Here is a 16,997-nt window from a genome sequence, read left to right as displayed (position 1 = left end):
CGATTCTCCTCCCCCGGGTGGGGCTAGTATCGGGGCCGGGGGAATCACGGCAATGCGGAGTTAGCGTGCGCGGATGATGTCATCACGCAGATGCGTCAAACCCGCGCATGCGCGGGCCGTCATGCCCCTCAGCTGCCCCGCGGACTGATCCTGCGGGGTGGCGGAAGAACAAATAGTGCGCGGGTATCGGACCCACTGCCCGCGATTGGTGCCCAACGATCGCAGGCCCATGTCACCCTTGGCAATGCCGTGGTGCGGCCGTGCCAATCGGTGCCATGGTTGTCCGGGACGGGCACTTTGCGGCCGTTTTCACGAACGCTGAAAGCAGGTGTGATCGTGGCCGTGAAAACGGCCGTAAACTCCGCGGTATTCGGCCCATCGGCCTGCGGAGAATCACTGCTCGCCGTTTTTTACGTATTCTCCAACCCATCGTGGGCAGCGGAGAATCGCGCCCCCTAATCCTTAATCCCTTTATTCTTCAAAAACCTATCTATCTTTATCTTAAAAATATTTAATGAAGGAGCCTCTACTGCTTCACTGGGCAAGGAATTCCATAGATTCACAACCCTTTGGGTGAAGAAGTTCCTCCTAAACTCAGTCCTAAATCTACTTCCCCTTATTTTGAGGCTATGCCCCCTAGTTCTGCTGTCACCCGCCAGTGGAAACAACCTGCCCGCATCTATCCTATCTATTCCCTTCATAATTTTATATGTTTCTATTAGATCCCCCCTCACCCTTCTAAATTCCAACGAGTACAGTTCCAGTCCACTCAACCTCTCCTCTTAATCCAACCCCTTCAGCTCTGGGATTAACCTAGTGAATCTCCTCTGCACACCCTCCAGTGCCAGTACGTCCTTTCTCAAGTAAGGAGACCAAAACTGAACACAATACTCCAGGTGTGGCCTCACTAACACCTTATACAATTGCAGCATAACCTCCCAAGTCTTAAACTCCATCCCTCTAGCAATGAAGGACAAAATTCCATTCGCTTTCTTAATCACCTGTTGCACCTGTAAACTAACTTTCTGTGACTCATGCACTAGCACACCCAGGTCTCTCTGAACAGCAGCATGTTTTAATATTTTATAATTGAAATAATAATCCCGTTTGCTGTTATTCCTACCAAAATGGATAACCTCACATTTGTCAACATTGTATTCCATCTGCCAGACCCTAGCCCATTCACTTAACCTATCCAAATCCCTCTGCAGACTTCCAGTATCCTCTGCACTTTTCGCTTTACCACTCATCTTAGTGTCATCTGCAAACTTGGACACATTGCCCTTGGTCCCCAACTCCAAATCATCTATGTAAATTGTGAACAATTGTGGGCCCAACACGGATCCCTGAGGGACACCACTAGCTACTGATTACCAACCAGAGCAACACCCATTAATCTCCACTCTTTGCTTTCTATTAATTAACCAATCCTCTATCCATGCTACTACTTTACCCTTAATGCCATGCATCTTTATCTTATGCAGCAACCTTACTCTACAACAGGAGCGGCCTCCGGATTTTCGGCAGGAGCAGGGGCCTATCGGGAAGGTGAGTGTGGGCCTTTAAATTCACTCAGAAGGGAAGGGGGGAGGAGAAGAACATTAGTAATTGGAGACTCCATAGTTAGGGGGCTAGATAGGAGATTCTGTGGGAACGAGAGAGACTCGCGGTTGGTATGTTGCCTCCCAGGTGCCAGGGTTCACGATGTCTCGGATTGTGTTTTCGGGATCCTTAAGGGGGAGCAGCCCCAAGTCGTGGTCCACATAGGTACCAACGACATAGGTAGGAAAAGGGATAGGGATGTAAGGCAGGAATTCAGGGAGCTAGGGTGGAAACTTAGATCCAGGACAAACAGAGTTATTATCTCTGGGTTGTTACCCGTGTCACGTGCTAGCGAGTCGAGGACTAGGGAGAGAGAACAGTTGAACACGTGGCTGCAGGGATGGTGCAGGAGGGAGGGTTTCAGGTTCCTGGACAATTGGGGCTCATTCTGGGGTAGGTGGGACCTCTACAAACGGGATGGTCTACACCTGGACCAGAGGGGTACTAATATCCTGGGGGGGGGAGGTTTGCTAATGCTCTTCGGGAGGGTTTAAACTAGTTCAGCAGGGGATTGGGAACCTGAATTGTAGTTCCAGTACACAAGAAGCTGAGAGTAGTGAGGTCATGAGTAAGGTTTCAAAGTTGCAGGAGTGTACCGGCAGGAAGGAAGGTGGTTTAAAGTGCGTCTACTTCAATGCCAGGAGCATCCGGAATAAGGTGGGTGAGCTTGCAGCATGGGTTAGTACCTGGGACTTCGATGTTGTGGCCATTTCGGAGACATGGATAGAGCAGGGCGAGGAATGGTTGTTGCAAGTGCCGGGGTTTAGATATTTCAGTAAGTTCAGGGAAGGTGGTAAGAGAGGGGGAGGGGTGGCATTGTTAGTCAAGGAGAGTATTACGGTGGCTGAAAGGATGTTTGATGAGGACTCGACTACTGAGGTAGTATGGGCTGAGGTTAGAAACAGGAAAGGAGAGGTCACCCTGTTAGGGGTTTTCTATAGGCCTCCGAAAAGTTCCAGAGATGTAGAGGATTGCAAAGATGATTCTGGATAGGAGCGAAAGTAACAGGGTAGTTGTTATGGGGGACTTTAACTTTCCAAATATTGACTGGAAACACTATAGTTCGAGTACTTTAGATGGGTCAGTTTTTGTCCAATGTGTGCAGGAGGGTTTCCTGATGCAGTATGTAGATAGGCCAACAAGAGGCGAGGCCATATTGGATTTGGTACTGGGTAATGAACCAGGACAGGTGTTAGAGTTGGAGGTAGGTGAGCACTTTGGTGATAGTGACCACAATTCAATTATGTTTACTTTAGCGATGGAAAGGGAGAGGTATATACCGCAAGGCAAGAGTCATATCTGGGGGAAAGGCAATTATGATGCGATGAGGCAAGACTTAGGATGTATTGGCTGGAGAGGAAAACTGCAGGGGATGGGCACAATGGAAATGTGGAGCTTGTTCAAGACACAGCTACTGCGTGTCCTTTGATAAGTATGTACCTGTCAGGCAGGGAGGAAGTGGTCGAGCGAGGGAACCATGGTTTACTAAAGCAGTTGAAACACTTGTCAAGAGGAAGAAGGAGGCTTATGTAATGATGAGACGTGATGGTTCAGTTAGGGCGCTTGAGAGTTACAAGTTAGCTACGAAGGCTCTAAAGAGAGAGCTAAGAAGAGCCAGGAGGGGACATGAGAAGTCTTTTGCAGGTAGGATCAAGGATAACCCTAAAGCTTTCGATAGATAGGTCAGGAATAAAAGAATGACTCGGGTAAGAGTAGGGCCAGTCAAGGACAGTAGTGGGAAGTTGTGCGTGGAGTCCGAGGAGATAAGAGAGGTGCTAAATGAATATTTTTTGTGCGTATTCACACAGGAAAAAGACAATGTTGTCGAGGAGAATACTGGGATACAGGCTACTAGTCTAGAAGGGCTTGAGGTTCATAAGGAGGAGGTGTTAGCGATTCTGGAAAGTGTAAAAATAGATAAGTCCCCTGGGCCGGATGGGATTGATCCTAGGATTCTCTGGGAAGCTAGGGAGGAGATTGCTGAGCCGTTGATCTTTAAGCCATCTTTGTATTCAGGAATAGTGCCAGAAGACTGGAGGATAGCAAATGTTGTCCCCTTGTTCAAGAAGGGGAGTAGAGACAACCTCGGTAACTATAGACCAGTGAGCCTTACTTCTGTTGTGGGCAAAGTCTTGGAAAGGTTTATAAGAGATAGGATGTATAATCATCTGGAAAGGAATAATTTGATTAGAGATAGTCAACATGGTTTTATGAAGGGTAGGTCGTGCCTCACAAACCTTATTGAGTTCTTTGAGAAGGTGACCAAACAGGTGGATGAGGGTAAAGCAGTTGATGTGGTGTATATCATAGAATTTACAATGCAGGAGGCCATTCGGCCCATCGAGTCTGCACCGGCTCTTCGAAAGAGCACCCTACCCAAGGTCAACACCTCCACCCTATCCCCATAACCCAGTAACCCCACCCAACACTAAGAGCAATTTTGGACACTAAGGGGCAATTTATCATGGCCAATCCACCTAACCTGCACATCTTTGGACTGTGGGAAGAAACCGGAGCACCCGGAGGAAACCCATGCACACACAGGGAGGATGTGCGGACTCCGCACAGACAGTGACCCAAGCTGGAATCGAACCTGGGACCCTGGAGCTGTGAAGCAATTGTGCTATCCACATGCTATCGTGCTGCCCAGTAAATCCCAGTATGGATTTCAGTAAAGCGTTTGATAAGGTTCCCCACGGTAGGCTAATGCAGAAAATACAGAGGCATGGGATTCAGGGTGATTTAGCAGTTTGGATCAGTAATTGGCTAGCTGATAGAAGACAAAGGGTGGTGGTTGATGGGAAATGTTCAGACTGGTGTCCAGTTACTACAAGGATCTGTTTTGGGGCCGCTGCTGTTTGTCATTTTTATAAATGACCTGGAGGAGGGCGTAGAAAGATGGGTGAGTAAATTTGCAGATGACACTAAAGTAGGTGGAGTTGTGGACAGTGCAGAAGGATGTTACAAGTTACAGAGGGACATAGATAAGCTGCAGAGCTGGGCTGAGAGGTGGCAAATGGAGTTTAATGCAGAAAAGTGTGAGGTGATTTATTTTGGAAGGAATAACAGGAAGACAGAGTACCGGGCTAATGGTAAGATTCTTGGTAGTGTGGATGAGCAGAGAGATATCGGTGTCCATGTCCATAGATCCCTGAAAGTTGCCACCCAGGTTGAGAGGGTTGTTAAGAAGGCGTACGGTGTGTTAGCTTTTATTGATAGAGGGATTGAGTTTCGGAGCCATGAGGTCATGTTGCAGCTGTACAAAACTCTGGTGCGGCCGCATTTGGAGTATTGTGTGCAGTTCTGGTCGCCACATTATAGGAAGGATGTGGAAGCATTGGAAAGGGTGCAGAGGAGATTTACAAGGATGTTGCCTGGTATAGAGGGAAGATCTTACGAGGAAAGGCTGAAGGACTTGAAGCTGTTTTCGTTAGAGAGAAGGTTAAGAGGTGACTTAATTGAGGCATACAAGATGATCAGAGGATTAGATAGGGTGGCCAGTGAGAGTCTTTTTCCTCGGATGGTGATGTCTAGCACGAGGGGATATAGCTTTAAATTGAGGGCAGATAGGAACAGGTTCTCCACTGTTCCTCAACTGTTCCACCATAAAGTCTTTTCTCCCAGTCTACCTTAGCTAGTTCTTCTCTCATCCCATTGTAATCTCCTTTGTTTAAGCACAAAACACGAGTATTTGATTTTACCTTCTCATCCTCCATCTGTATTTTAAATTCTACCATATTGTGATCGCTCCTTCCGAGAGGTTCCCTAACTATGAGATCATGAATCAATCCTGTCAGGGCAGCACGGTGGCCTAGTGGTTAGCACAACCGCCTCACGGCGCTGAGGTCCCAGGTTCGATCCCGGCTCTGGGTCACTGTCCGTGTGGAGTTTGCACGTTCTCCCCGTGTCTGCGTGGGTTTCGCCCCCACAACCCAAAAATGTGCAGAGTAGGTGGATTGGCCACGCTAAATTGCCCCTTAATTGGAAAAAATAATTGGCTAATCTAAATTTTAAAAAAAAAAATGAATCAATCCTGTCTCATTGCACAGGACAAGATCCAGGACTGCTTGTTCCCTCGTAGGTTCCATTACATACTGTTCAAGGAAACTATCGTGGATACATTCTATAAACTCCTCCTTAAGGCTGCCTTGACCAACCTGGTTAAACCAATCGACATGTAGATTAAAATCCCCCATGATAACTGCTGTACCATTTCTACATGCATCCGTTATTTCTTTGTTTATTGCCTGCCCCACTATAATGTTACTATTTGATGGCCTATAGACTACTCCTATCAGTGACTTTTTTGCCTTATTATTCCTGATTTCCACCCAAATGGATTCAACCTTATCCTCCATAGCACCAATGTCATCCCTTACTATTGCCCGGATGTCATCCTTAAATAACAGAGCTACACCACCTCCCTTACCATCCACTCTGTCCTTCCGAATAGTCTGATACCCTCGGATATTTAACTCCCAGTCGTGACCATCCTTTAACCATGTTTCAGTAATGGCCACTAAATCATAATCATTCACGATGATTTGAGCCATCAACTCATTTACCTTATTCCGAATACTACGAGCATTCAGGTAAAGTACACTTATGTTGGCTTTTTTACCTCTGTTTTGAATCTTAACACCTCGATCAGTAACCTCTCCTAAGTTATATTTCCTCTTAACTTTTCTCCTAAATTTCCTTGTCGTTGAACCCATATCTTCATGTGACAACCTGCCGCGTCGCTTACCATTTATGTTTTACTTCCCGTTTTATTCCTTTTAGTATTACTGGGCCTATTCACTGAGCTCCCATCAGTCACTGTACCTTGTACTGTCGCCCTTTTTGATTTTTGACTATGGCTTCTCTGCCTTACACTTTCCCCCTTACTGCCTTTTGTTTCTGTCCCTGTTTTACTACCTTCCGACTTCCTGCATCGGTTCCCACCCCCCTGCCACATTAGTTTAAACCCTCCCCAACAGCTCTAACAAACACCCCCCCCCCCCCCCCCCCCCCCCCCCCCCGGACATCGGTTCCAGTCCTGCCCAGGTGCAGACCGTCTGGTTTGTCAGTTCTGAGGATAGATTGGAAAGGTTGGGACTGTTCTTCTTGGAGAGAAGAAGGTAAGAGGAGGCTTGATAGAGATGTTCAAAACCATGAAGGGTTTGGACACAGTAGACAGGAAGAAACTGCTCCTGCACGTAAAAGATTCGAGAACGAGAGGGAAGAAATTAAAAGCAAATTTGATGCAAGGAAAATCTTTTTCACACAGCGAGTGGTTGGGGCCTGGAAAGCACGGCCTGGAAGTGTGGTGGAGGCAGGTTCAATTGAGGCATTTAAGAGGGCATTAGATGATTATTTGAATAGAAACAATGTGCAGGGGTACGGGGAAAAGGCAGGTGACTGGCACTAAGTCATGATGATCCTTCGGCGAGCTGGTGCTGACACGATGGGCTAAATGGCCTCTTTTTGCACCGTAACAATTCTGTAATTCTTACTGTTTCCACAAAGGTGGACTGCATGCACATTTTGATATTAAAAACATGTCCTAGCCATCCACCCAGCACTATAACCCAATGAAACAGATTGAAATACCTCAGTTTGAACTGTGCACGAACTTCTCCAAACTCTAACTGGATTAGCTCATTGTAACAGGCAATGATACTGGGATTTTCAATGTACCACTGTGAAGACAAACACATCAACAGTGAAACTGCACAAACAAAGCCCGAATGTTTCACATTAAAAGTTAATTAGCGATTCAGGTCTACAACTGTCCTTGTCTATGTTAATTGCAAAGTCATGACAAAGGACTAGAGAAACTCCGCTCTAATCAGCAAAGAGATTAGAGCTCGGGAAAAGGTGATTGTTTAAACTGAGAAAAAGCGACTTCCATTGCTCCACAGATTTGAGATTAAAGAACATAAATTGAATAAAATTGAAAACAATGACAGAAGGTAATTTTTGTTTTTAAGGTTTCCATTTAAAAATACAGGGAAAGTTGTTATGACACGTGACTGTGGAAAAAGCAGAAATCATTGTAGCTTTCAAGAGAATGGGATAACTATTCAAAAATGAAAGTATTAAAACCAGCAGGGGGGATTAGCACTGTGGGCTAAACAGCTGCCTTGTAATGCAGAACAAGGCCAGCAGCGCGGGTTGAATTCCTGAACAGGTGCCGGAATGTGGGGACTAGGGGCTTTTCACATTAATTTCAATGAAACCTACTTGTGACAATAAGCAATTACTATTAAAAGGAGATTGGGAAATAGGACTGAATAACTACATGAGGGAACCCAGATCCAGGAATCTTTGAGAACAGGAAAAGGGGCGTTTGATGTAACAATCCAGCCCTTTGATTAATCCCAATCCTACCACCTCAGCATCCCTTCCAACCCTCCAAATCTGACAGAAAATCATTTGCTGCCAAATGTTCCTGAATATTTCTATCACTTGTTCTCCTGACCTATTAGCCTTTATGTTAAGAAAACATTCTTCCAAATTTCTTTCCTACAAACGTGACATGAACCCTTTATGGATCAACCCGGTAAATTAGTCAGCCAGAAATATACAGTTCTCCAAAAATAATCTTTTATGAATTGTAAATTGTCCATCAACTGCTACAATCTCATTTGTAACAGTGCTGACGGAGTCACTGATATTCTCCAGGTCTCTCTGACCAGCATGAACTGTCGCTGTTCCATTTAACATTTCTCTCTTTATGGTTCATTATTTCACACTTATCTAAAACACATCTACCTTCAATTAGGCACTTTATTGTGGAGAATACACTGGATCTCTCCATCAGTTATCCTCAATATTGTGTTGAGGCTATCTTGGTTTCTCGTCCCTCCCTGTCTTATATCCTTTGTAAACAGCCAACACGTGGCAATGGGCCAAATGGCCTCTCACTGTGCTCAATGCTTAATCTAATGCATGCTGAACACAAGAGGAAAGCAAGCTGTTTCAAGCTCTGGGTAAGAACGACTAAATCAAAATCTAAAAGAATTATGTTTAAAAGGTTGAGTGCCATGACATTGAGATGTTGTTGAAAAAAAAAGACACGCTATTAAGCTTTTCACCTTGAACTCAATTAGGACTGAAGCAAGAATATCAACTTTCAAAGGAAACAACTATTTATACAGCATGAGTAAAGGGCCCCGATTGCCAAGTGGACTCTGGTTGGTCAGGATGTTGCTTATGGCAAATGCTCCAGGGAGCTATTTTCCCCAATGCCATTGTGCAATGTCTGGACCTTCTGCCTGCAGAGGACAGATCCCTGCATGTGTATATGTAGCCTCGACAAGCTTAAGTGAACTCCATTGTGAGTTCAACTGAGGATCTTAAATTGGTTTCTAGTGTAATTCTTAGCACACTCAGGATTGTCAAGTAAGTGCTGCCCAATCACCACATTACATTGAACGTTAAGATGGGCAGCATGGTAGCATTGTGGATAGCACAATCGCTTCACAGCTCCAGGGTCCCAGGTTCGATTCCGGCTTGAGTCACTGTCTATGCGGAGTCTGCACATCCTCCCCGTGTGTGCGTGGGTTTCCTCCGGGTGCTCCGGTTTCCTCCCACAGTCTAAAGATGTGCAGGTTAGGTGGATTGGCCATGATAAATTGCCCTCAGTGTCCCTTAGTGTTGGGTGGGGTTGCTGGGTTATGGGGATAGGGTGGAGGTGTTAACCTTGGGTAGGGTGCTCTTTCCAGGAGCCGGTGCAGACTCGATGGGCCGAATGACCTCCTTCTGCACTGTAAATTCTATGATCTATATTGAGCAAGGGTGCATTGAATACGGTCAAAGTGCAGTTTAAATGTTCAAAGTTATCTATTTCCAGGGAGATTTTTGCAACGTCATTTCTTTTTCATCTCTGCCATTTGGCAGGGATGCGGGCAATATTTATACTGATAACCAAAACAAACTTGGTACCAGAACTGTAGTCCTTCAATACAGCAGAAACAATTTTTGGCACAACAATGAGGCTGGAAGTGGAGCAAACTGGTCATGGAGAAGGCAGATGGAAATGAGGTACAAAAAATACGATGGATACATCAGCACAGGGAGGCTGGGCAAAGAGCCAAATGTACAAAGGAAATACAACCTGTACAGGCTAAACTTATGTCGGGTAAGTACATTATATGTGTCATGGGAATGTCACTTTGAGAAATGTTGGTCTTCTCAAATGGCTGCAGTGATGTCATTGTGTGGGTGGAGTTGGGCTCTGGCTGTGCTTTTTACTTTTGTTTTGAGCTGGAAGCTGCTTTGTGGCTCTGACTTTTTTTGTGGTTTCGTTTTCAGGTGGGGAGCTGCATTCAAACCAAGAAGTGTATTTTGGTCTCTCTCTCTCTGCATGCTAAAGAATGTCTCCAGACCATGTGATAACTTCACAGTAATACCTGTTTCTGTAAGGAATGCAAACCTACTGTTTTGTAGGAAAAAAGGGTGTTTGGCTTATGGATGTTGTTAGGAAAGTTACTACGGGTTACCTATAGAGTACTGTATCTTTGGGGGGGGGGGGGGGGGTATCTGTGTTGATAGGTTATAAGATGTTTACTGTGTGTTTATAAAATATTAACTGGATTCAAAGAATAAATATTGTTTTGTTTAAAAGTACTTAAGATCTCTGTTGCATCACATCTGGAAAGTGGGCCCTTGTGCACCTCATAACAAAAATCCATTATAAGTTATGGGTCAGGTGAATTCCATGATATACTTTGGTGTTCTCTAAACCCTGGCCCATAATAATATGTTGCATCAATGATCCAACTGAAAGGCTGGAAAATTAAGTTTTGACACATAGGAGAAGGAGGGGATCGTTAGAAAGTCCATCTTTAATTAAAATTGATAATGTACCAGGACGGAGGAGATATGTCCAAGGGTACAGAGGGAGGCAAGAGGGGACATTTCAGAAACACTGCTGATAATCGTCCTTAGACACAGGACTGGAGAATGTTAACCTTCGTCCAAAAAAGGGCACAAGGAGAAAGTTGGGCAACCACAAAGCAGTCAGTTTGACTTCAGTGGTGGGGAAACTTCTGGGAAACTATAGTTCGGGTCAAAAACAATAGTCCCTTGGACAAGTGCAGGATAATTAAAGAAAGTCAGCATGGACTCATTACGGGAAAATCATATTGAACTAACTTGGAGTTTTGAGGTGGTAACAAAGAAGGTTGATAAGGGCAATGCTATTAATGTGGTGTATATGGATTTTTAAAAGGCATTTGATATATTACCATGCAACATGGTAGCACGGTAGCATAGTGGTTAGCACAATTGCTTCACAGCTCCAGGGTCCCAGGTTCGATTCCCGGCTTGGGTCACTGTCTGTGCGGAGTCTGCACGTTCTCCCCGTGTCTGCGTGGGTTTCCTCCGGATGCTCCGGTTTCCTCCCACAGTCCAAAGATGTGCAGATTAGGTGGATTGGCCGTGCTAAATTGCCCTTAGTGTCCAAAATTGCCCTTAGTGTTGGGTGAGGTTACTGGGTTATGGGGATAGGGTAGGGGTGTGTGCTTGGGTAGGGTGCTCTTTCCAAGAGCCGGTGCAGACTCGATGGGCCAAATGGCCTCCTTCTGCACTGTAAATTCTATGATCTATGAACACACTTTCAAGCAAAATTCCAGTTCTTGGAATAAAAAGGGAAGAAATTGACTGAGTGACAGAAAGTAGTGAGGAATAGTTGATTTCAGATTGGAGGAAGGTTTGATGTGGAATTCCCCAGGGGTCAGTGTAGGGGACCCTTGCTCTTCCTGATGTACATTAATGACATAGATTGTGGTGTGCAAGGCCTGATTTCACAATTTGTGGATGATACGAAGATTGGACGTGTTGTCAATGGTGATGAGGATAGTCTTGAACTTCAAAAAGACAATGACATATTGGTGGACTGAGTGGGCAAGTGGCAGATGAAGTTCAATGCAGAGAAGTGTGATGTGATTCATTTTGGCTGGAAGAATGTAGACAGACAGTATAAAATAAAGGAAGACACTCTAAAGGAGACACAGAAACAAAGTTCCACACACATGAGTACGGCCTCAACCTGGACCTTGGATTCATGTCGCATTACATTCACCCCCCACAATCTGCCCTGGGCTTGCAAAGTCCTACCAACTGTCCTGGCTTGAGACAATTCACACCTCTTTAGCCTGTGATTATACCTCTCTCCAGTTGCTCCCTCTGAACCTGAAAAGTCGTAGTTACCTGCAAAGACTCGCATTCAAAGTATCATCTTGCATCTTTGATTTTGTCTATATATATGTTTCTGGAACCTCCCTCTTCATTCACCTGAGGAAGGAGCAGTACTCCGAAAGCTAGTGATTTGAAACAAAGTGATTGGTCACTGTCTGTGCGGAGTCTGCACGTTCTCCTCGTGTATGCGTGGGTTTCCTCCGGGTGCTCCGGTTTCCTCCCACAGTCCAAACTTGTGCAGGTTAGGTGGATTGGCCGTGCTAAATTGCCCTCAGTGTCCAAAACTGCCCTTAGTGTTGGGTGGGGTTACTGGGTTATGGGGATAGGGTGGAGGTGTGGGCTTGGGTAGGGTGCTCTTTCCAAGAGTCGGTGCAGACTCGATGGGCCAAATGGTCTACTTCTGCACTGTAAATTCTATAGCTATATCGAAGGCAGTGGTAGAAGCGGGTACAATTTTTTCCTTTAAAAAACAGTTGGACAGTTACATGGACAGGGTGGGTATAGAGGGATATGGGCCAAATGCGGGCAAATGGGACTAGCTTAGTGATAGAAACTGGCCGATATGGACAAGCTGTAAACATTTATGACTCTACGACAACTTCCACGACCACTCAACCACAGTAGCTTCATCATGTTCACAATCAGCAGTACAAAGATAAACTACGGAGAGAAAAAACAAATCAGGAACCTACCCGTGTGAAGCCTGCAGCAATCAGTGGCATCACAGAGTTCTCCTCCTGATCCCCCTGTCTAAGTTGCAAAAACAATGCAATTGTGAAATTAATAATAATTTTGAAAAAGCCTCAATACATGATCTGTTTTATATTAAAAATGTATGTGGATTGGTAGATTTTTATAACCCAGCTGTTGAAAGACAAACGGACTTCTGTTATAACACATTAGGTTTCGGGTTGGTCACAATAGTTACAACCAACATTGCATTTACATAGATGCTTTCTCATCCTTCAAACCTCAGAGCATTTCAGCAATTAATTGTGTTTGAGGTGTCGTTATTGTTATTCTAGCAACTGATGCATCTAATCATCACACAGCCAGTATTGAGATAAATAAGCAGTTAGTGTTGTTAAGAAGGTGGGATTAGTTAAAGGAGTAATATTGACCTAGATAGTCGGAGGGAATATCCAATGGAATGGCTGGACAGAAGCTGCCTTTGAACACGGTGGGTGAGTATTCCCTCGGCGCAGAACCAGAGAACCAACCTGGATTGCCAACTCAGGTGTTGGGAGTAGGGCTTGTACCCTTGAGCTTTACCTCAGGGAGACGATCTAGCGCCTAAACTAAGCTGGTGCTTTCGTTTAACCTGGCCAGCTTCCGAGTATTATTCAGCTTTGCCACTTAATGACAGTCGTATTAGGATACCCTCACTGTTAAATTATAATTTTGTTCCCTTTTCATGTCTCCTGTACCCAAGTCAAGACAATGCCGGCATAGCTGGGCTGGTGTTCAAGTGGAGTCCTGGGTAACTTTGCCTCCAATTCCCTTTGCCCTTCCTGTGCTCAGAATCACCTTCTGACAGAAAGTTGAGATTAGAGCTTTACTGCACAGATAATAGTGGGCAAAACAGCACTCTCGTTAGACTCCAGTTGGAGTATTGAGTCTGGGCAGCAAGCGTCTTCAAGAGGGTGCAGAGGACCCTTATTAAACTGGTATCAGGGATGAAAGAGGCTAGTTATGTGGGGAGACTAGGAAACCTGGTGCTGATCTCCGAAGAGAAAAGATTAACAGAAGAAACAAGAGATGAATCAGCTGCGTGGTTCCTTGAACCAGCTCTGCTACTCTGTACGACCTTGACAGAACCATCACATCAAATTCACTTTCCTTGGGTGGCACAGTGGTTAGCACTGCTGTCCCATGGCATCGAGAACCCGGGTTCAATGCCGGCCCCGGGTCACTGTCCGTATGGAGTTTGCACATTCTCCCCGTGTTTGCGTGGGTCTCACCCCACAACCCAAAGATGTGCGGGGTAGGTGGATTGGCCACGATAAATTGCCCCTTAATTGGAAACAAATTAATTGGGTGCTCTAAATTTATAAAATTAAAAAAATACTTTCCTGCGCCACCTCCATTTTCCTCAATTCCCTTAGTGTCCAACAACCTCAGAGTTTTGCACATACTCACTGACTGGGCAGCCACAGCCTTCTAAAGCAAACAATTCAAACTCTGAGGGGAAGAAATCTCGTCTGACCCCTAATCCTGAGACTGTGACCTCCAGTTCTCGACTTTCCAGCTAAGGAAAATAGTCCCTACCCTCCCACCTTTGTCCCTTCCATGGGATAACCTCTTGTTTTTCTGAACTCCACAGTATGTTCAGAGTATATCAATGGGCAGCCCTCCCACTCCACCAATCAATCTTGTGAACCATCACTCCATCACCCTCCTTCCTTACACAAGGTCAGCAAACTGTTGATATATCCTCGGCGTGAGCCATACATAACTACAGACAAGCTTGCTCCGATGGGCTGAATGGCCTCCTTCTGCACTGTAAATGCTATGATCTATGAACACATTTGCAATAAAGGGAAACTTACCATTTGCATTTGATCCCTGCCCCTGCATGGTTCATATACAAATATACCCAAATCACACTGAATCCCAAGATTGACCTCTCTCACCTCTTTAAAAAAATGTCTGCTTTCCCATTCTTGCTACCATTGTGAATAACTTTATAAATCACTGCATTGCGGGCTTTCTGCCACCTTTCTGATGTCAGCACTTAACCTCCTATATCTCTTTTGTGTCTGTACCTACCTGACAGCTCACCTGTCCATACAGCTTTGCATCATCAGCAGGCTTGGGATACATTAGGCTTAGTCCACTTACCCAGGTCATTGGTATTAGATTGTAAATTGCAGAGATGCAGCACTGCCTCGAGACACTCCGCTAATTACACCCTGCCACCCAAAAATAACTCTCTTTACCATAACCTGTTTTCAGGCTGTTAAACAGCCCTGAACATCTACAACAACCTCTTATGTGGCATTATATCAAATGCCTTCCAACATATATCCTTCCCTCTTAACCACATTGGGCGGCAGGGTAGCACAGTGGTTGGCACTGTTGTTTCACAGCGCCAGGGTCCCAGGTTCGATTCCCGGCTGGGTCACTGTCTGTGTGGAGTCTGCACGTTCTCCCCGTGTCTGCGTGGGTTTCCTCTGGGTGCTCCGGTTTCCTCCCACAAGTCCCGAAAGACGTGCTGTTAGGTGAATTGGACATTCTGAGTTCTCTCACTGTGTACCCGAACAGGCGCCGGAGTGTGGCGACTAGGGGCTTTTCACAGTAACTGCATTGCAGTGTTAATGTAAGCCTACTTGTGACATTAATAAAGATTATTAAACATGTACACCCTCAAAAAATAGGTTTGTCAAATACAATTTTCCTCTCCAAAAACCATGTTGTCTTTGCCTAATCAAAATGATTTTCCAATTGCTTTGTTACCATGCCTTTAATAATGGATTCCAGCATATCCCCAAGGTCAGGCTAATTAGTTTCTCATTTTGTCTCGCTCTATTTTCTTTTTGCCAGTGAGGCTACATTTGCTTCCTTCCAATGCACAAGGACTGGAAAATCATAACTGAGGCTCTTATCTCTGCAGCCATATTTTTTTAAATCTGAAGATGCAGGGGGTTTGACCGTTACCTTTCTCTTCACTTTCAAATGTGGTCGACCACAATTTATAGAATAAAATGATAGGATGGCTGCAGCAGAGAGGCCATTATGGCAGCTCTCTGTAAGAACTACTTAACTAGTCCCACCCCCCTGCCCTTTGCCCATAGCCCAAAACATTTCTCCATAAATAGATACACTCTTTTGTTCCCACCCCATCTCCCAGTACCATTTTATTATTTATACATCAAAAGGCAATTTTTGGACTCCCTTTCACATCAATCACCAGCTGTGAGAAAAATCTTTATCGCAAAGCCAGTGGTCCGGGTTGGCAATGCACTGTCTGGAAGTGTATGGATGCACTGTCTGGAAGTGTATGGATGCACTGTCTGGAAGTGTATGGATGCACTGTCTGGAAGTGTATGGATGCACTGTCTGGAAGTGTATGGATGTACTGTCTGGAAGTGTATGGATGCACTGTCTGGAAGTGTATGGATGCACTGTCTGGAAGTGTATGGATGCACTGTCTGGAAGTGTATGGATGCACTGTCTGGAAGTGTATGGATGCACTGTCTGGAAGTGTATGGATGCACTGTCTGGAAGTGTATGGATGCACTGTCTGGAAGTGTATGGATGCACTGTCTGGAAGTGTATGGATACAGGTTCAATCAAAGCATTCAGGAGGGAGTTAGATGATTACTGAGATAGAAACAATGTGCAGGGGTATGGGGAAAAGGCAGGGGAATGGCAATCAGTCATGTTGCTCGTTTGGAGAGCTAGTACAGTCTCGATGGGCCAAATGGCCTCCTACTGCACTACATCAATTCTGAGATATTCTTACCGTGTCTTCGATTTCTGATGTTCTGGATGCTGATGTTCCAGGTCCCAAACTTCATTTTAAGGGATGGAAGATTCCTATGCCAGTTATTTAAACGTGGAGTGGTTACTACGTATTAGTTACCACATGGGCTTGATGGAGCAAAGCCGTGGTCCAGTGGCAAGGGGAGCCAAGAAGACTGGAGACCAGGCTCCACTGCATGGGAAACAGGACGTACAAGCTCTGATACTCCTACTGTCCTCCTTTCTCCTTCCCACGGGGCTTCTCTCCCTTGTATAAAGTGCAGTGGTGGCTCATAAGCTCATGAGGGTGGCACTGACCTCTGGGTCCACTGAGAAAAATAGATTCCATTTTGCACGTGGCGTTCCCAGCGCTGTTTAATAGTGAGTTCACCACTCTGCGCTCCCGCTCTTTGTGAATTGCGGCGGCTTTGCTTGGCGCTCTATCGAGTTTAAAGAACACCCCCCTGTCCAAGGTTCTTTAGCACCCAGTTCTGCCCTTCTTTGAAATATGCCTGCTACATCATCACAACATCACATCCCACCCCACACTTTGTGCATTTACCAACATGCATAGTAAACCCAATTTAAACCTTATTGCATTGCTTGTTACATCTAAAACCACCTAACAATTTCTAACCCTAGAGCTATCCACCTTCCTAATCCTTTCTAATGTCTTTAATGCTACATCCTGGCAGCCATTTCCCCAGCCAATCCCCCCTAACATTAGTATAGTCTTTGTGTCTTGT

General features: G+C 45.2%; 1 protein-coding gene across 2 annotated transcripts in view; it reads right to left on the bottom strand.

Moving 5' to 3' along the window:
- The window catches only part of pde8a (phosphodiesterase 8A), an 82,718-nt gene that overhangs the window by 51,898 nt on the left and 13,823 nt on the right, over nucleotides 1-16,997 (bottom strand). For both annotated transcript variants that reach the window (XM_038813225.1, XM_038813226.1), the window contains exons 4-5: nucleotides 12,480-12,537; nucleotides 7,195-7,283 (exon numbers count right to left, since the gene is read on the bottom strand). In XM_038813225.1, the coding sequence (XP_038669153.1) occupies nucleotides 7,195-7,283; nucleotides 12,480-12,537 (147 nt within the window). The remainder of the gene's footprint in view (nucleotides 1-7,194; nucleotides 7,284-12,479; nucleotides 12,538-16,997) is intronic.

Source organism: Scyliorhinus canicula, chromosome 12 (assembly GCF_902713615.1).
Source record: "Scyliorhinus canicula chromosome 12, sScyCan1.1, whole genome shotgun sequence".
NCBI classification, from domain to species: Eukaryota; Metazoa; Chordata; class Chondrichthyes; order Carcharhiniformes; family Scyliorhinidae; genus Scyliorhinus; species Scyliorhinus canicula.
This window is presented reverse-complemented; position numbering and strand designations above follow the sequence as displayed.